The following is a 21,464-nucleotide window of genomic DNA, read 5'->3' as shown; positions in this document are numbered from 1 at the left end:
CCCTTAGGTAGAGCAAAAGACACCTGTCTGCAGTGTGAAATCTTCCTAGGCTAAGTGTCTTCTCAGGCCAATTTAATGTCACCTAAATTTTCATTTAAAAAAAAAAGATCAAAGTCTTTTCATTTTTCATTGCTTCATAAATACAATCACGCTAAGAACGACCTCAGAAGTAATCTATATTCTTAATTATTCACTTTGTTACATTTTTCTTAAAATAATAATAATAATCAACCTTCCATTTAGCTTTCCATGTGGTAAATGGTAGTTGCTAAGTTGGAGGAGTGAATAGTCAGTCTTAGAATGAAAAGAAAGTTCTCTGGTTAGCGCTATACCTTTAACCCCATCCTATATCAAAGGGGTATGTGACTTCTACCAACGGAAGTATGGAGCTTCCCCAGTGATGATGAAGAGACATTTCCAAGGAGGCCATTAATGTGTTAATCAAACAGCGAGTGACCTTTTCCTCGAGATTCACTGCAATGTTTTCAGCCTAAGACAGAAGATCTGTTCAGCACAGCAACACTGACTACTTTATTTAGCTTCCTCTGGCTTTTGGGGTAACTGTCCAAACCACATATTTGTGACCATGACAGTGATTCTTCCTCTCTCCTTGAAAAACAAGCGTGGTCTCAGCCTTCACACACTCCCTCTGTGTATCAGGGAGGAGAATTATGTTTCTACTTGGCAACTGGGTCTTGCCCACATTACAGCTACTGTTGCCACAGCCCAGCTGAAGCAGCCTGGCCAAAGAGCTCAGACCAAGGGACAGGCATGAACAGGCTTCCCTCACGTGGCCAAGCACGTGGTCAGCCCAGAGAGCCAAAATCTCCAGGGTGTCAGGAAAACAGCTGAAGGAAGAGGGGCCGTATTTGTCAATTGAAAGTTTAGCATAGGTAAGCATTTATCAATAAACAGACTTCATGCTCCACCAACACAAGATTTTTTCAGCTGAATTCAAGAGGAATTTTACAATACAGATTATCTAAAATAATTGATATCCCCCAAACCCTTGAGTTCAGCTGAACGCATTAAGTGACCTTTTTGGCAGGAGATTCATTTTCCTATCCTGCAGTGAAGGCAATTTTTCTAGTGTTTCTTTAATAAGGAGATTTACAGAGGCATAACCCCAATGTGTAGCCACATTTCAGGAATTAAACTCTAAGACGAAGTGAACAAAGGCCTGGTTATAAAACAAGAAGGCCTGCGTTCCGAGCTCTGGTTTGTCACCAACTGTTTGCTCCTGGGCAACTCATCTACTTGATCCAGACTTTAATTTCTTTAAAAAAATGAAAGGTTTGAACAAGAGAGCCTATTATTTTTTTGTATTTTATTTTAATTATTTCATTTTATTCTATATTTTTATTGGAGTATAGTTGATTTACAATGTTGTGTTAGTTTCAGGTATACAGCAAGGTGATTCAGTTATGTGTGTGTGTGTGTGTGTGTGTGTGTGTGTGTGTGTGTGTGTGTGTATTCTTTTTCAGATTCTTTTCCCTTATACATTGTTACAAAATATTGAGTATAGTTCTCTGTGCTATACAGTAGGTCCTTGTTGTTTATTTATTTTACATATACTACTACAGGATGGGACAAGATAACTTATGAAGTCCTTTCCATCTCTAAAAATCCTACATGACTAGGCACCAGGAAGAAGCATTTGGACAAATATCATTACTACATAGAAAAAGTCTTTGCTAATCTGGACTGGGATCCCATGGCATCCAATCTAGGACCTGCCTTCTGAATTAGCCTTCATTCCTCATTAAAGTAACTTAATAAAATATTCAGATTCTCATTTACTTTGGGTTATATTCAAAAAGACTGGGAGATACTGATTTTCAAATCCCTGTTACATATATCATCTTTATGTTTTTCACGTCCACTCTCAAGTTGGACATTATTATTTCAAAAATAATTTTTATTACAGACATTCCTTTTTACTGATGAGAAAACTGAGGTTTAGAGAAGTTAAATGATTTTATAACTGTCATACACTAGTGAGTCACTCTGTCAAAGCAGCTACTGAAGTCCTCAATGCTCTTTCAAATATGACAGTCCCTGATGGAGGTGATAACGGATCCTTTTTGAGCTGGAGACCTGGGTCCCTGCACATCTTAACAGCACATGACACTAAGTGGTATATTGATCCTACCTATTTATGCTTACAGCTGTTAGAATATAAAACAAAGAAAAAATTAAACTGTCCTCAAGTTGCTTGTAATCTAATTGGGAAGGCCAGACCTACTGTCCTAACTCATCAGTGTCACTTTCTGAGTTCACCTACAGCTTACATTTTTTTCTCATCATTCAAAAGGGTGTCTCCAGCACCCATTTACGTGTGATGACAAAAGGGCACCAGGCTATTTAGAATTCATGTGGAAATATTATCAGCAGGTACATATTAGCAGCCCAAGAAAAGAAGAGACAAGTGAGGCCCGCACTTACCCTACTGTGCTGAGTGTCTGAGCTCCACAGATATGGGCACGCTCCAGCACAGAAGTTGGCATTGTACCCTTTAGGCTCATGTATCCATTTCCACCCAAGATCCCTCTTGAAATCAATGTAAAGTGGGCGTAGGCAACAATTATCCTGCACATTTCTGATAAAAGAAAGAGCAATGGAGATTTTAAAGCTGATTTCACCCCAGTCGCCCACCCCTCATCCCAAACCAGGAAAATGACTCGTTCATTTATTCAACAAATATGTATGAGCAAATACCACGGGCCAGGTTTTAATGGTTGAACTGCAATCTCAAGAGACTGTCATGATGAGGTGTGACGGTGATTCGCTGGACTCCCTTGCGAGTTCTATGCCCCGACCCGCTTATCTGTGACCTCAAAATTCAAACCCTTCCCTTGAATGATGAGATATAAGCAGAGACGTAGCAGACGGAGACCAAGCCCCTTCCAACCTACAGTGCACAGTTTTGCCCTCCAACCTCTACTGCCTTTTCAAATGCAAAATGGATGAAGTACAATAGGTATTTACAGAGAACAATCTAAGGCATTTTCCTTTGAGATGAAATCTTTTATTTCATTTCCTGTTCCTGGCTTAGGAATGAACCAGAGATCAAGAAACACGGAGTCTTGCTTAGAGCAACCACTGGCTCTGGCAACCAAAAAACACCCTTTTTCTTGTGAACTCAGACACTTTGAGCACTTTATCAGTGAGGACCCCTCACCACCCCGCAGCTCCTACCAGGCTTGCTAAGAAACCACAGAAAAGGGGAACTCCCTGGTGGTCCAGTGGTTAGGACTCCACGCCCCCAATGCAGGGGGCACGGGTTCAATCCCTGGTCAGGAAACTAAGATCCCCACAAGCCACTAAGGCCCCCGCAAGCTGCACCTGTGGCACGGCCAAAAGAAAAAAGAAAAAGAAAAAAAAATACAGAAGAACATTCACACTTTCCCTCCGTGAATTCATGTGGAAATGGGAGATAAATTTGTGTTACCCTCCTTTCTCATATTCTCTAGTAAAAGACACTACAAATAGCATCCTTCCTCTGTCTCTCTCATCACTGTTAACTGTGAAGCAGGTTTGACCATGGGTACCTTGTGGGGAGAGTGAAGGCTTCTACAGGTGGTGAGTCTCCCCAGTTAGGGACCCACCATCCTGCACCTCAAATAAACCTAACTTTGCTCTGGGGAGCAGACAGCTCCTTTTCTTCTTCAGCCCCAAAGTGCTTCGGAGGGATGGATCTGGGGAAAAAGTTCAGGGGGCTAGTTTTCTCCCTTCACAGTAGATTCATTGCTAAAGAACTGATGAATACAGCATAGAAATAACTGTTTAAACCTCTGGAAAGGATGATGTTACGAAATACGATGGCTCTACTTTTCTAGTCCTGGTTTTATGCAATAAGTTGCAGTTCAAGTCCATTTTTAGTAAAAAAAAAAAAAGGGGGGGGGGCAAAGGCAGTACAAAAGTTAAACAAACACAGTTACTTTTTGTTTTCTTTTTATTTCCTTTACCTAAAGCAATAGGCTGCATCCAAAGCACGCTTCTTCCGCCGGTTGGACTGTTGTGACTCAAGTCTGTAGGAGGGTAACAACATTAGCAGGAGATGTGGGGTCTTCCCACTGTTTTTTTTCCTAGTGGACTTTATTGTTTTCTGATCACCACTGGTATATGTGGAGGTGCCATCAATACCTTGAAAAAATGCATTCGGGTAATAAACATTTAGCTTCACCTTCATCAAATAGAATCAGCCATATTTTTTTTTTTCCTTTGTCTATTGTCACAAATAGCAGTGATGACCACACAGCGGCAGCTGGCTCACTCCCCAAGGCAATGGATAGGACTAGTGCAGGTGACAAGGAACACGGCTAAATGGGGCTCTTGTCAGAAGGCAGTTCAGTGTCCAAGGCAGGGCCTGTTGGTTATGAAAGTCACTACAGAAGAAGTCTTTGACCACTGATCCAAGGGCAATCTCCACTGTTTATTTTAGTCAGTCCTCAGTGTAGGCTGTGCTCAACCCCTCAACGACTGATGACACGGCCGTAGGACGTGTCACCCGCTGGGGTCCCCTCTCTTCCTAGGACTGCTCAAGTCAAAAGACTTCCCTGATGAACCTAAAACTGAGACTTACACTAAATTGCAGTGAATGAGGTTCAAGTGAAACAGAAGTCACCCACCCTTACCTAATGCTATTTGGGGAAGCTGTGAAGAAAGGGGTTTTGCATTGATTTTATGACGTCCTCAACACCTTCCTGATTCCATCGGAGATGGAGAAACCCGAGCTCCTCAGAGCGCACTCAGGAGACCGCCTGCTTAAGCATTTAATCTCCATACTCTAGAGAATGATGACTAGGTCCGAGACTGAAATAAATCTCTAGACCGCTGGGAGTATTCTTCCACGAGCAAGGCCCACTGGAGGCTTCTGCCAATGGATGGAGGTCCCAGGTGGGCTGAGTTAGGAAAGGGCCGTCAGCTCCCTCACCTGGTGGTGTGGAGCCCGTGCTGCACCCGCAATTGGTCCAGACTCCCCTCTCACCTCTCGTCCTCCAACGACTTGTTATCTAACATAAGACATGCCCTGAACCCTTGGCATCTCCTCATCCTCTTTTTTTTTTGTGTGTGTGTGTGATACGCGGGCCTCTCACTGCTGCGGCCTCTCCCGTTGCGGAGCACAGGCTCCGGCCGCGCAGGCCCAGCGGCCATGGCTCACGGGCCCAGCCGCTCCGCGGCACGTGGGATCTTCCCGGACCGGGGCACGAACCCGCGTCCCCCGCATCGGCAGGCGGACTCCCAACCGCTGCGCCACCAGGGAAGCCCTCCTCATCCTCTTTGACCTTTGGCTAATTCACTAAAAGGTGGGCAAGTCTAGGGGGGCAACTAAAGCCTTGTTATGTGTTTATAAACTATCATGAAAGTCTGATAAGGAAGCCACTTGGAATATTGGGCATCAGCTAGGAAAAGGGGTGTGTTCTGGTACAGGTCAGGTTAGTTACAGAGGCTGTGGTGGGAGAGGACGTCCTCTGTGAGAGACGGTGGTGGCTTCCCAACGCCGTTGGGTTTGGGGGGACGATCAATGGATGTCCTCGAATGCATGTGATCTTCTTCTATAATATTAGCATAGACGGAATGTAGGTTTGCTCAAGTGAAGAATAAAGGGCTGAAGAGGCTATTTAAGAGTCTGGAAGGTTGCTAAGTCTGTCCGTTAGTACTGCCAAGTCATCACGGGGCATCGAGCAGCGTAAACTGGGAAGGAATCCCTTTCTTCCAATCCTTTCTGCCGGTCGTATATCTTTCCCCAAACAAATGAAACTCCCCAGGCCTCACCCAGCAATCTCATTTTCACATGCAAACTGACCTCATCGCCCCCAGGAGATTATCAACAGAGGCCCTTCCCTCCCCCACCGTATACTCCCCAGTTTCAGTTTACCTGCAAATCGCGCTTCTAGTTCTTCACTTTTGTTGGGGATGATGTAATTATTCGACGGTACAAAGGTGCAGCAGGGACAGTGTAAACTTATCTTAAATCCCAGATTCCTGTCTGGAAAACATTAAGTCAAGGAGGTCATTTGTCTGTGCATCTAATACCCCTCAATCTGCAATCGACTTGCAATAACTTAGGATCACTGAACATCGAAGGAGGAGAACAGAGGGCGGTGGTCACCTTTATGGTGGAGCCATTCGTGCACAGCATCAGTGACATCGAAGGAGAGCCATTCGCCCTCTGCTCTGGTTTTCACGACTTTGCTGTCGATGTAGCGCTGGGTTGGAGATGTTAAATCTTTGGATTTGAGAATCTAGAGGAGGAGAGGGCAAGTGAAAAAAGCTCAGCTGGCATACTGACAGCGTGACTAAATCCAAACCGTTAACAGTATTCCAGTGCATTATCTAAATTTAGTCCCACTCCAGTCTATCCATGTATTGTCATCTCACTAGCATGTCCACATGCATAAAAACATAACACCAGGCCATCTGCCATGAAAAACAGAGCTACTAAATCAGCTGTGTGTTATGATAAAGGTGACAGGAACCATAAAGCCAAGTGTCTCAAAGAAAGTGACAGTAATTATTTTCCTCTGCTGACATAAGCTTTGCAAGATTTCAGCCATAAATTCTACGCTATTAAGTTAATGGTTTTGTTGTCCTGCTTCCCTGCTTATTTCATTTGGGGAGCTGGGATGTGGGCAGCGGCTGGAGGACGGGTCCAGGTCAGAGGATCCAGGCTCACCCTCACTCAGAAGGCTCTGAATTATAAATCTTCTTGTAATAGAGAGAGAAAGGTCCTAAGCTTGGTTCCTAGATCCACCGCCATTAACATATGTGGCACGTCTCAGCTTTTGAAGTAGGTCTCGAGCTGGGATTTTGACCCTCCCTGTGACTTGTCATGATTTATAAAGATATCCATATCCCGCAGACGAAGAACAAATTTGGCCAGGGGCAGTCTGGCACGGTGTGAAGGGGGAGTTTGAAAGGAAATCAGCCTGAACGCTGAGAATTTAGAAGGATGCATTTATTTCAGATAAGTTAAGAGTAACTGCAGTATGTTCTTAGGTTTCTATAGGAAGTGAACATTTTAGGTTGGATTTTTTTTTTAATTTTGTCTGTCTTTAAATGATACTGTTTTATGAACCCGTCAAACCACGACCCTAAGCCTCCAAGAACTATATTATCCCTACCCAAACCTGTATCCTGCCTTTCCTCAGTACTTACGGGCTCAAGCCCTGTTGTTTTATACTTCCTTTCCTGAGACGGAGTCTAACCGTTCTGTGGTCATTTCGTATATACATGTTTGGTCTCTCCAACAAGTTCATAAACCCTCCCAAGGCAAGGATCATGTCTTCAATTTGATATCATTTCAAAGCACAGCACTCGATTTAATCAATGTCTATTAAATGGCTACCTGCATATCTAGAAGACTGATTTATTCTCCTTTAAACCTTGTAAAAAAAAAAAAAAAGCATAATCTTCCTGCTGATTTTACAACGCACTTTCCTTCCATGTGTGCACATCATTTGTTTCAAGTAGTTTGACAACAAACGCTTCCTGGAACATCTGGCATTATAGTGGACTTTTTTTTTTTTTTTTTTTTTTTCCCTGTATTGAGTAAGTATAGAAAAGGGGAACAAAATCATACAATTGGACTTCGGGTGCCCTCATGAATTTTAGACCAACCCTACCCCACAAACCTGCCCCTAAGGTCCAGCAAAGCCCACGAGGGAAGAGAATCTAGAGGCAATCATGATGCTACCATAGGCAAGAGATGCCCTTTGTGAATCAATGACTTAAGGGCCGGGCACAGGAGCTCTGAGCTTGGAGCATACTATTGCATTTAATTTAGTCCTGAAAACATTCTTGTCAGGTAGATGAAGGAAAGTGAGACTCAGCGAGGTTAAGTAACTTGCCCAGAGCTTCACAGTGAATGAGTGAGTTCAAGCAACCCCAGGTCATTTTTCCTCCTTCAATGCTGGATTTTTGGAGACCAAAAGAGTTGCAGGAGTCAGGGCTGGATTACGGTCCACCCCACCCCTTCCCAGACACCAGAGAACACTCAACGACAAAGGCAAACATTTCTAATAAGCTTATAGTAAATGTTGGTACAAGATGAAAATATCCCACGTGGAATATCCCGTACACAGTTAATGCTGATAAAAACTTATAATTTTCCAGGTATAACCTAAGAGCAGTCAATCCTCTGGAAATGAAACCTTGCCTCGAAAACACTGCTAGTTGGGCAAATAAGACACCCCCTTATCCAATTCAGAATAAACAGTAAAATTCACCTAACACAGGATAACAATGGTGAAAGAACAGATGAGAAGTTGTTCCAGGCATTTCCATCTGCCTCGTTGACTGAAGACTAGTAACATTCCCCAAACTCACTTTTCTGTCTTTAAATTTCTTCCCCTACCTGCCTTTCTATAATGATGCATTATTTCATAATGCTTTGTGTATTTATTTGCTTTGCTCCTAAGTAGCATGGTGTATATCTTATTCATCTTCATATCCCTAACACACAGACACACTGTCTAGAATGGGACATTGCTTTCATTGTTGAATTAATTACATATGATAAATATATATCTATATCATACATCAAATATCTACAATAACTATGAGATACATGTGTATACATGTCATATCTTAAGACACCATATATACACACACATGCCTATATACATGTATGTATACACATGTACGTGTATACACAATCTCACTAAAAACACAGAACTTGGGGCTTCCCTGGTGGCGCAGTGTTTGAAAAAAAAACACAGAACTTTATTTATTTATTTATTTATTTTTTTGCGGTACGTGGGCCTCTCACTGTTGTGGCCTCTCCCTTTGCGGAGCACAGGCTCCGGACGCGCAGGCCAAGCGGCCATGGCTCACGGGCCCAGCCGCTCCGCGGCATGTGGGATCTTCCCGGACCGGGGCACGAACCCGTGTCTCCTGCATCGGCAGGCGGACTCTCAACCACTGCGCCACCAGGGAAGCCCCACAGAACTTTATTTTTAAAGTCGTGACCACATTGACCAAGTGGGCAGGAAAAAACACACACTGGCAAATCTATGGAAATTTTTCATCTCATACAGAAGAAGAAAATCTAGATTATCTGGCTTTAAAATCAGATGAAGGGGGAGCGAAGAGATTCTGAATTTTTTTTTTTTTCTTTTTAAATCTCCTTAGAAGATAAGTGCTTCCTCAGCCACAGAACACTGGTAGGTTCTGACACCGGACAGCTTCACACTCTCACACAGGTGAAAGGTCCTCCATATCTTTTTACTAGTTCAAGAACAGGCCAGTTGAAACCACCCAAGCAAGATAGCTAGTGAGCTACATAATTCTGAAACAGACAAGTGACTTTGGTCTTGTGGGTTTGTTGTCTTGAACTTTATGGCCAAGTAGTTCTTAAACCCACTTGTTGCAATTTAACTCTATTCTTTCTTATCCAGCCCTCAGTGGAAACAGGAAACAGCTGCTTTCCATCACTCATAGAATATCCCTCATATTCTTGGAGACTATTATTAAGTCCCCCTCAGCACGCTCAGTCTCCCTCTCTAAGCTAAATAAACCCAGTTCCTTTAGCCCATATTTAGAGGGGCAATTTCCCAAACCTTTAATCATTTGGGTCGCCAACAAGGATGGATGATGCTGTATAAAAGTACTCCTCCTACAGCTTGGTGATTTCATTTCAGAACTGCCTGGAAAACCTTCTAATCACATCCCAAAGTTGTTTCTCTCTCTTTTTTTTTAACATCTTTACTGGAGTATAATTGCTCTACAATGGTGTGTTAGTTTCTGCTTTACAACAAAGTGAATCAGTTATACATATACATATGTTCCCATATGTCTTCCCTCTTGCTCCTCCCTCCTTCCCACCCTCCCTATCCCACCCCTCTATCCCACTCACAAACCACCCAGCTGATCTCCCTGTGCCACGCGGCTGCTTCCCCACTAGCTATCCACCCTACGTTTGGTAGTGTATATATGTCCATGCCGCTCTCTCACTTCGTCCCAGCTTACCCTTCCCCCTCCCCATATCCTCAACTCTTGATCTTAACCTGAAAGGTATTTTCTTTCTAAGAATAGGCACGATCTCCCTATTCTTTGTTTATCTTCCGTTTATCACCCATGCTAAGTGAAGTTGTAAGGGAAGAAAATTAACCTACGGCTCTTATCGATTAGAACTTTCTTAAATTCAAGAGTTGATACAAACATGAGGACCTTGGTCAACTTCCCATGCTATTTTAGCCCTTGCTGTGTGCCCTTCTCCAGTCCCCCAACGACAAGTGTATTGAATGTTAACAGTCCTGAATGTGCGGCTGTTTTTTGTTTTTTTTTTCTAGAGCCACAGTCAGTCATTTCTAAATTCCTTTATATATCTTATCATGACAAAGGTAATGTAATTGAATGGTAAAAGCTCTCTTAACTGGCCTCCATTTGACTGGACAGATTAACCAATATTCTCCATTTGTTCTGTAATAGGAATTGGCTGATGCCCAGAGCACCCTGGGGCTTATTGCCCAAAAGCTACTCTCTAGTATGTTCCAAGGACTTCTGCTCTTAGCAGGTGAGTTGCATGCTTAGCAAGTATCAATTGTATATGTTTCTAAACCTGTTTATGATAGTTGGACTTGATATTGTATTTTGTTGACCACGCAGCATGCGGGATCTTAGCTCCCAGACCAGGGATCGAACCCGCGCCCCCCGCATTGGAAGTGTGGAGTCTTAACCACTGGACCACCGGGGAATCCACGACATTGTAATTATACAAGTTAATTAGATGGTCTAGGAACTGATGAAATATAGAACCAAACGTAAAGAGAGCTGTTGCTTCTGTGAGAAACAAGCTGTGAATGCCTTAGAAAGTCTTCATAAAGACAAGTTGCTTAAAAAAAAAATTGTTTTTGAAAAACAGTTTGGTGGGTCCTCAAAAAAGGTAAATATGAAATTACCATATGATCTAGCAATTCTACTGCTAGGTATATACCCAAAAGAATTGAAAATAGGGACTCAAACAGATACTTGTACACCAATGTTCATAGCAGCATTAATCACAATAGCTGAACGATGAAAACAACACAAGTGTCCATCAACAGATAAATGGATAAACAAAATGGAGTATATACACACAATAGAATATTATTCAGCCATGAAAAGTAATGAAATGCTGACATATTACAGCATGGATGAAGCTTGAAAACTTTATGCCAAGTAAAATAAGCCAGACACAAAAGGGCAAATATTGTACGATTTCACTTATAGGAGGTAACTAGAATAGGCAGATTCATGAAGGTATAAAGTAGAATTAGAGGTTACCAGGGGCTGGGGGTAGTGGTAATGGGGAGTTATTTTTTATGGGCACACAGTTTCCATTTAGGATAATGAAAAATTTCTGGAAATGGAGAGCAGTGATGATTGTACAACATCATAAATTTACTTGATGCTTCTGAATAGTATACTTTAAAAAATGGTTAAGGTAAATTTTATGTTATGTATATTTTACCACAATATATTTTTTTTCCTAATTTTAGATGTGGGAGTGATAACTATCAAAGAAGGAAATAATATGTTAAAAATCTAGAAGGATCCTGCACTCGGTTTGCTTAGCAATTGTCCTGAAACGTCTCTCTCTTCTTCAAAGAAACTAAAAACTAGAAAGTATTGATGATGCACTATGGATGTGGTTTAGGCGAAAAATAAGACATGGATTGACAATAGGCAGAGCCACCAGTCAATGAAAAGTCCTCGGTATTTTATTTTAAGAGTCAGCATTTAAATTGTGTTTGTGTGTTGTACACATATATACACATACATCTGTTTTAAATTAAAATGTAAAGTTTGCCCCCCAACTCACGTTTTTATAATTCCCTGCTTTAACTGACTTTTTTGGTCTTTAACAGAACCACAACTGTTACTGATTGAATTAGAAGAGAGCTTCTAATATATTAAAAATGAGATTTAGCTGTCTCTTGCTTAGCTACCACCCACAGCCATGCTTGAAGGGTACCTTCATTACGTTATAGATATATACACATTATCTGTAATATGTGTAAAATACCCACATATTGTCTGTAGCAAAGCTCTCAGTTCTTCCCTGAATTACAAAACTCCCTACACAAAAGGATCCATTCATCTGTCTGCCACTGGAAACCAGCCAATCAGGGAGTGGAGAGAGGCAAAAGTCTCTGCTGTTACCCAATAGTTCAGGGCCAAAAGAAAAAAAAAAAAAAAAAAAAAAAAGAAACAGAACTCTAGATGTAAAATTACAGCCAGAGGAGAGCTTAGTCTTAAAGGAATAATGCTATAAATCAACTCAGGATTTGGCTCAGACCTTGTGAAAGACACCTCTTCCATTCCTATGAGACATCGCAAAAAGCTACAAGAAAGCATTGGGGGTTCGATTTTACTTTCCATATTCAGACATCAGCAGATCTACAGAAGGACCCAGGGGCCCATTCAACCAGACTTCTAATGGAAAGAGAAATTTAACAATAGGGCTGTAGAGAAAAACTGACACCAGGTTAACAAGTGTGGGCCCATCTTGTTCCTTTTAAATGTTTTTAATGTACTTAATGTTTCAATATATTTCAGTGTTTAAAATGTTTGCAGTGGTGTGCACAGAGTGTCGAGGAAACGCTGAATTAAATGTTCACTCCGCTGGCTCTGAGCACCATTCCCTTAGATCTGCCTCATCTCACGCACTAACATCCGTGTCATGAAACACTGGTGTCAGAGAGGCACTTAGGGGCCGTCTGTCCAACCCAAAACAATTCATCCTCTAACAACTCTGGCTTTATCTGAAGACCTCTCATGACAGTGAACTTGCTACTTGTTGAGAAAGATCATCCCACTTTGGGCCAACTGGTAGGTTGAAATTTTTCTTTATCCTGGACTTAAACTTTCCATCAACTCATCTTAGTTAATAATAGTACCATTGCCTCATCTTCATTCAATGATGTTAGCTTTTCAAGAATGTGAAACATTTTCACATTTTTCAGTCTTCACAAAACCCTGTGAGGTAGACATCCTAGCCCTTATTATCTCAATACTACAGCAGGAGGAGAAGCCTGAAGGACTTACCTGGGTTACCAAAGCCCTGTAGGAAAAGCTTGGAAACATCTTGCCCCGTTCATACCAGTTGAGGGGGCTTTTTGAACATTGTACGTATTTTGCTCCCTGGAACAAGATGAAAAATTCTCTTTCTTCTCTATGTCAGCCCCCCCATCACAGGAGATGGCTTCCCCCACCTTCTTGCTTCAAGACAAGGTTTGTGGTGCTTTCCATCCTTGTCAAGTCCCTTTTCGATGTCCCTCTTAAAGTCAGGTCCTCAACAAATTCCAGGTACAATCTAGCAGAGTATGGCGAATACACAGAATACGCCAATTGGGGAGGGGGGAGCCTCATGCTTCCCTTGTTCTGCTCACTCTTTTCAATGCAAACTATTTATTTTTGGCAGGAGCCACATCACACCACTGATTCCAAACTTTTTGTAAAATAAAACCTTTGTTCTTACACAATTAAGTCAGATTTTCCGCCCCAAGTCCGTTCTTGGGAAGGACATGGAATAAAGACAAAGAAATGAAGGAAGGCAAAAAGAGAAGGAAGGTTGGTTTTTCTAACCAGTGGTTCTCCAACTTTAGTCTGCATTAGACACATCTGGAGGGCTTATTAAAACATCTATAGAGTTTCTGATTTAATAGGGATGAGGCTGGGGCACAAGAATTTACATTTCTAACTTGTTCCTAGGCGATGCACAAGCTGCTGGTCTAAGGGCCACTCAGAGAACTACTGTTCTAGTCTATATCGATGCAATTCATTTTTGAACCTAAATGGAAATTCCACATATATCTCCATTAACTTTGAACTTCTTATCTGAGCTGGGTTTTTAGCATTTTAGAATCTCTCTGAACCTTGTTTGCTCTTCAACATCTAAACTATCCTTGCCATAGTACCAACCACTGTGCATGCGATGTCTTTATCAGCTTGATGATAACAGTATTAAATTGTATAGAGCCAAAGCCATAACCTGGTGCTGTATCCAGTTACTTCTTTTCTGGTTGGCCTTGTTTTCTTTAATCAACACCCTGTCTTGTGTTGTATACAGCAGAACAAAGTAGAACTTCACTAGTGTACGTAAGGCGTGAGGCCCAGTTTAAGCCAGAGTCCTGCCCACCTCTGCCGATCCATTCCATACCCTCTGTGATTCCTTAGGTTTCTTTGAAGAACCCATGTTGCTTGCCAAGTGCCTTTGGAAATCATTAGTGTAGGGAAAAGTCTCATAGGCTTTGAAGTCAAGCAAACATAAACCATCACTTCCTTGGTATGATAATCTCTAGGTCCATCCATGTTGCTGCAAATGGCATTATTTCATTCTTTTTTTATGGCTGAGTAGTATTCCATTGTATATATGTACCACATCTTCTTTATCCATTCATCTGTCAGTGTTAACTTAGGTTGCTTCCGTGTCTTGGCTATTGTAAATAGTGCTGCTATGAATATTGAGGTGCATGTATCTTTTCCAATTAGAGTTTTCTCCATATATATGCCCAGGAGTGGGACTGCTGGGTCATATGGTAGCTCTATTTTTAGTTTTTTAAGGAACCTCCATACTATTCTCCATAGTGGCTGCACCAATTTACATTCCCACCAACAGTGTAAGAGGGTTCCCTTTTCTCCACACCCTCTCCAGCATTTGTTATTTGTAGACTTCTTGATGATGGCCATTCTGACTGCTGTGAGGTGATACCTCACTGTAGTTCTGATTTGCATTTCTCTAATAATTAGGGGGGTTGAGCATCTTTGCATGTGCACATGCCTGTCTTCTTAGGACACTGACCATATAGGATTAGAGGTCTACCCTACTCTGGTGTAACCTCATGTTAATTTAACTAATTACATCTGCAACGAGCCTGTTTCCAAATAAGGTCACGTTATGGGATGCTGAAGGTCAGGACATCCACATATCTTTTCTGAAGGGAAACAATTCAACCTAAAACAGTAGGTGTTCATGCATTACCGTGGGTTGTGTATGTTCTGATGCTTGATCTGACGGGGAAGTTCTTCAAAGCAAAAAACACTCCTTTCTTATTCTTCCAGAGTTTTTTCCACTGTAGTTTACACAGTCCATCCTTGGTAAATTCTCATTGACTAACAGACTTCATTAGAAAGACATATATGATCAAGTGACATACAAGCCCCTGAACAATCAGTCATTTACAGTGATAGAAACTACTTCTCAGAATTTTACAGACACACATGGACATACACCTCACAGAGACTTCATAGATAAACAGACGGACATCTATATCTATATATCCATATCTGTATCTATCTATCTATGATGACAAAGAATCACCTGACAATGTAAACAATTTTATACATATTTTACCCTTTCTACTTAACATATTTTGTTGTGGGAATGAAAATGATGAGAAAAAGCAAGAAAGTAGAATTTCCAAGTACTAGAAAGTGGGCTCTTAGAATCAGAACTGGGTAAACGGCTTCTCTTCCACTGAGGCATAGACATAGCCCTTTGTCCCTGTTTATTTGCAGCCTCCTTGAACAGCGCTGGGTCACCTCGGGCGTGTCTAACAAACTGACACACTGCATGATTATCCTTCGGAAAGTGGCCTAACAGACCCAGCTCTTATCCTACTTCTCCCATTACCACGTCCTGTAATTGCCGTGGCTCCTTTGCGACTGCCTCCCTCTAAGAGGTCGTAAGGAATGCATACTTCACAAGAGCTTCACAAGAGCCTGCATAGCACACACCTATGGAATACACATCAGCTTCAAAAGAAAGACTCACATTAAAAATACAGTCTCTTTGGAGCTGAGATATCTACATTATTATGTCCCGATATTAACTCTTTCTCGTTACAGTACAACGTAATGTACATTGGTATGTTTCTGTATGACACAGATCCACGTGCAGTAAAAGTATAGCATACAGAGGTCTTTAATGACCTTTATGGAAATGACACCAGCAAGCTACACGCACACACTCACACACACACACACACACACACACACACACACACAGGAAAGCCTCTCCTCTGTGATGAAAACTCCTCATAATTCCCTATTTTTTCCTTCACTTTTTTCATTCTCCACACACGGGCCTTTGTGCTGACTGCACATGTGCATAAACAAGCAAATGCATCTCTACAGGTCTGAGGGATGAAGGAGTCCTTTGTGCAAACGGAAGTCTCTGTGATGCTGCAGCTCCAACTCATTCACAAGAGCATCAGATATAAATCACACAGCAGAGAAAACGATTCAACCAGACACAAGTCACATCCGCACAGGCAAGGAAAGAGGCATGTGCCGTACAACAGTCAATGATGGAATCTGATGAGAAATGAAGTCAAGACCACAGGTCAGGTCAGTCCTTGGGACCAAACCACACAGCTCAGTCCTAAGGATGTTAATAATTACCCAGTTGTTTCCTACCTTTGGGGAAATGAAGAATGAGTATCCCCAACAAAACTTCAAGCTGCCGTATCTTCTGATTTTCTCATTTGATATTCCCTTCCAATTCTGCTCTGACTAAACACAGACACACACATACTTAGGGAACACACTCCCAAACCCCTTTTCCTTCTTCTGGCTCCCAACAACCCATATGACCCGTACTGTAATTCAAGTCCCTGCTTACCTTCAGCTGAGCCCTTTAATTTAGAGGGTGTGATTCTAAAGTAATGCATCTAAAAAAATAAAGAGCATGGTTTTTCTACCATGTTTATGGGTTATCCAAGAGTATCAGTTTCATTACTGTATTATATATATATGTATTTTTCCTACATAGTTATTATTCACTTAACCAGAAGTGGCTCTGAATAAGTAACAGAAAATGGGTAGCTATCAACATTTCTTTCTTCATTAATAGCTACAGAGGCATCTTTAAAACAAATGTAGCAGAATTTCCAAATCCAAATAACTGATGTTTCTCAAGAGTCCCCTGATGATGTTACATGCTTACTTCCACCATGTTCCCTGTACTTAACTCTTTTTTAAAAAAAAATTTTATTGGAGTGTAGTTGACTTATAATGTTGTGTTAGTTTCAGGTGTATAACAAAGTGACACAGTTATAAAGATATATAATCCTTGTACTTAAATCTTATTTTGAAATGCTTCTTCAGTGTATTCAAAGACACTTATTCAACGCCATCTATGCACCAGGTGCTGTTCTGGGAGATAATCTCTAGAGGTGGAGACAAGACCATAAATGAGATGAAGATGGAGAAGATCAAGTATAGCATGTGACAAGGGTCTGGAGGAGACATGTGGAGAACAGGGTCGGGAAGTGTTGGGAAGAAGGGACCTGAGATGTCGGACAGGTTGGCAAGGAAGGTCTCCGAGCAGGTGACATTCGAGGAAAGATCTGAAGGAATGAAGAGAGGGAGCCTTCTGGAAAATGGCAAAAAGCACCGCAGACAGCAGGAACAGCAGCCACAGGCTTTAGAAGGGGGTGAGCCCAGGGTGTCTGAGGAACAGCAAAGAGGCCAGGGATGGGGGAGCCCCCTGAGTGGGGCAAGTCACGGCTGGGGGGGCGAAGGAGCAATAGTCCAGGGAAAGTCTCAGAAGGCACAAGAAGGCCTGTAGCTCCTACGCGGAGTGAGGTAAGAAGCCACGACGGGGCTCTGACCAGGGCATCTGGCTCGGACCAACCTCTCGGCAGAGACCGCCCTCACTGCTGTGTTGCAAACGGCCTCGAAGGTGGCCAGGGTGCAGACAGCGAGACGGGGCCACTGCAAAAGCCCAAGCAAGAGGCAAGAACCCCTGGGACCAGGGCAGTAGCAGCAGAGATGGGAGAAGTGGTGGGATTTCGGTTCCATCTTTTAAAAATGGCCATTAAATAGGAAAATCAACTTAATTACTTTTTATGTTCCTCTTATTTAGAACTTTGGCAGTTTTAAAAAACCAATAGTACCTTTCAAAAAAAAATCCAGATTTGTCCCCGTTGAAGGAATTCTCAATTATGTATTTGTAGGCTGTGAACACAGTTCTAGAACCCCAAGTTCCCTCCTCCAAAATATTCTGATTACTGTTGCTATCAGGAAATAAACACATATCCTCCCTTGGAACAACTTTGGCCCTGGTGGAATTATCGAAAAGTTGACAGACGTTTACAAGATGGAAATAAAACTACTGAAATCAATCCAGGAAGCAGGTATCAAGCCTAATCGTGTGGTGGTGAGGCAGGGAGAGGTAGTTATGGGGCCGGGGATGAGGTAAAAAGACATCCCCACTGGGGTCCGTCACTCTGTGATGGTTTCTTCAAAAAGAAAAGCAGGGCACATCACAGCCCCCAACTCATCGCAGCTGCCCTTGGAGTTTTTATAAAGCAAACGCCCAGGATGCTAACATCGTGGCTGTTCCCATAATTCTGCTCTGCTCCACTGATCCCCGGAAATGGGTCAGTTGACACCTCATCCAATCAGAGATGAATGACCTCATCCAACAAGAGACCACGGACATCATCACGGAGTAGTTTCACAATCACAAACCCTCTCTAGGGGAAGTGTAAACCATGTTCTAGACGACCAGCAAAACGCTGGTGAAAATAATCCACTCCTGACGCGGCCAGCGTGCTGTGTTCTCCTCCCAGCAACTCATTAGACAAGAACTGTCAACCTCCAGTGCATGAAGAAAATCTGAGGCTCAGAGAGATGAGTGATTTGTAAGACCCGAAAGCTAGTAAATAAAAAAGGTGAAAGGTGAACGCAGGCCTGACTGGCTGCAATGTTTTTCTTCTTTCCTCCCCAGAGCTACTCACCAGCGATTGAATGAGACCACCACACACGGAGTGAGTTGAAAATATTATCTAAGGAAGGTCCTGAAGCTAACTTCTGGGGCAGCCACTGCAAACCCAGGACCCGCAGCACTAGGGGCTAAGGTGAGTTTTCATTACTAAGAGATTTGGAGCAGATCGTAAATTTAAGAGATTGTTTCTGATAAAAGTTCAAAGCCAATGCTTTGGAAACAATAATCATCATAATAATAGTAACCACTGAGTCGACTAATATTGTGCTAGGAGTTTCCATGCATGCTCTCCACGCCTTACAAAATCCTTGCCAAGTAGGTGCTTTTATCCACATTTTACTGATACAGAAATCATCTCGGTGATGTGACTTCCTCAGGCTCCCCAAGGGGGAAAGCCACACCTGGAACTCACACTAGCCCAACTCCAAACCCTGGACTCCTCCCACCAACGCAGGGCAACGCAGTCAACAGCATGGCCTTTGGGGCCGGACTGCCTGCGTTAGAATCCTGGCTCTGCCTCTTCCAAGATGTGTGGCCTGGGCAAGTTTCTCAACCTCTCTGTGCCTCAGTTTCCTCATTTGTAAAATGAAGATAATAATAGTAACCACCTCATAAGGTTATTATAACGATTAAATGAATCAATCTTTGTAACGCACTTAAAATAGTACCCAGCAGACAGTAAGCACTGCGTGGGTTAGCGATAATTCTCAACACGGTTACCGAGCCACGCTATGCAAAAGAACAGAGAATTATTAGTTACCACTGCACGATTATTAACATTTCTTTGAATACAGTGGGGAAGGACTACTGTTCACAGCATTTTGGGGGTCCTGTCTGCTCACAGCGTTCATAGGCTTTGGGTAATGTCATAACCTAATGCAAATGATAACTGTCCAATTTCCTTACGAGGCGAGCGTGTCATTCGATCAGTTTGCAAAAACCTGAGATTAACAGCCTTGTACAAACAAAGTGTTTATTATACCTCACGGCTTTTTTTAAAGTGGGTTACTATACCTCATGTGTCTCCAACGTGGCGCCAGGGTTAGTATTAAGGGGATCAGTATTAAGGGGATTGTACGTTGTAAAATTCTGGACAACAGGAGCTCAGTATACATTTTTTTTTTTTCAGTAGCACTTTTTGCAAGTCAAATTTAACAGACAGTCGGGTTTCTTGGCTGACCTCTTTATATTTTACACAGCCTTGGGCAATATGAGAAATGAAAGCTGAACTCTGTGTGTGTGCACGCGTGCACGTGTACAACGGCACATATATGCATGTGCGTGCACATGTGTCTGCGATTAGGAAAAGGTTAATTTTCATTAACCCCACTAGTGCTGTGGTCCCTGTAATGACAGGAACCTCACCCTTCATTTTGCAGCTTTAGAGTCCCTTAAAAAGCAGGCCAGGGCTCCCCTGGTGGCGCAGTGGTTAAGAATCCGCCTGCCAATGCAGGGGACACGGGTTCGAGCCCTGGTCCGGGAAGATCTCACATGCCGCGGAGCAACTAAGCCCGCGAGCCACAACTGCTGAGCCCGCGTGCCACAACTACTGAATCCCGTGTGCCTAGAGCCCGTGCTCTGCAACAAGAGAAGCCACCGCAATGAGAAGCCCACCTACCTCAACAAAGAGTGGCCCCTGCTCGCTGCAACTAGAGAAAGCCGCACACAGCAACAGAGACCCAGTGTAGTCAAAAATAAATAAATAAATAAATAATAAATAAAAAGCAGGCCAAGGCCATCTACCTTGAATTATCACTGTAAAGCCTTAGGGGTGTGCATCGCTTAAAATCTTTCACGGAGATGAGATACAATGTCCATTAAAAGTAGCTGGGGATTCGCTCCTCCCCACTAACATCTTTGTTTACTTATTTTGCTCTGTAAACATCAATCCACTCTTTCACCCTCAAATCTGAAAAATCATTTCATATGGACTATACAGCTTGAAGCCAAAGATAAATGGATATAAATGACTTAGGATTTAGCTGCTGTTTTGTATAGCCTTGCAAGGGATCTCTAAAGATGAGATTTCATCGCATTTGACAAACCCATTACTGTACAAATGCAAATCCAACTAGGCATTAAAATCCAAAGATTGGGAATTCCCTGGTGGTCCAGTGATTAGGACTCCACACTTCCATGGCAGGGGCACGGGTTTGATCCCTGGTCGAAGAACTAAGATCCACATGCTGCACAGCACGGCCAAAATAAATAAATACATCAACCAATCAATCCCAAGGATTAAAGAAAGAGGTCAGAAAAAGCAGGAGGACAGATTTTATTTTACTTTTGTTCATCACAGGTCTGATAGAGTATTCTGTAGAGGGGGGAGTTCCTTTGCTAAGGCAAAGGTGACTTCAACTGAAGCTGGATGTCCTACCTCTACAAAAATAAACACCACCATTGCCCCTCTTAAGGCCATGGTCGGGAAATCTAAGGTGCCTTGGAAATCCACCGAGCTTGTTTCATCCCAGCACTTTATCTTCTACTGATTAATAGGGAACTACCAGCAGACTGTATTCTACCAAGATCTGACACCAACATTTGTGGCCTCACACCAGCCCCATGTGAGAAGGTGACATTTTTCTCCTGATGTATGATGTACGAACCCAGTATATTTCATTGCCTCCCAGGGAGTTCTTTTGCATGGTTTTTTTTTAGTGGTCTCAAGCTAATAAATTCATCGAATGATAACCTGGCAACTGACTCTGGCAGGTAATTCTGTAGAGAGCTCTTCCTCTTGGAGGAA

General features: G+C 42.5%; 1 protein-coding gene across 4 annotated transcripts in view; it reads right to left on the bottom strand.

Annotated features, from left to right (window-relative positions):
- The window catches only part of TGFB2 (transforming growth factor beta 2), an 84,103-nt gene that overhangs the window by 3,695 nt on the left and 58,944 nt on the right, over positions 1-21,464 (bottom strand). For 2 of the 4 annotated variants that reach the window (XM_059056000.2, XM_059055992.2), the window contains 4 exons: positions 6,116-6,248; positions 5,882-5,992; positions 3,969-4,146; positions 2,446-2,599 (listed from right to left, as the gene is read on the bottom strand). In XM_059056000.2, the coding sequence (XP_058911983.1) occupies positions 2,446-2,599; positions 3,969-4,146; positions 5,882-5,992; positions 6,116-6,248 (576 nt within the window). The remainder of the gene's footprint in view (positions 1-2,445; positions 2,600-3,968; positions 4,147-5,881; positions 5,993-6,115; positions 6,249-21,464) is intronic. The other 2 variants (XM_067027764.1, XM_059056012.2) reach the window with 1 other exon arrangement.

The sequence above is a fragment of the Kogia breviceps genome, chromosome 1 (genome assembly GCF_026419965.1).
Source record: "Kogia breviceps isolate mKogBre1 chromosome 1, mKogBre1 haplotype 1, whole genome shotgun sequence".
In the NCBI taxonomy this organism is placed as follows: domain Eukaryota; kingdom Metazoa; phylum Chordata; class Mammalia; order Artiodactyla; family Physeteridae; genus Kogia; species Kogia breviceps.
Note: the sequence above shows the minus strand (reverse complement) of the source record. Positions and strands in the feature narration are given on the sequence as shown.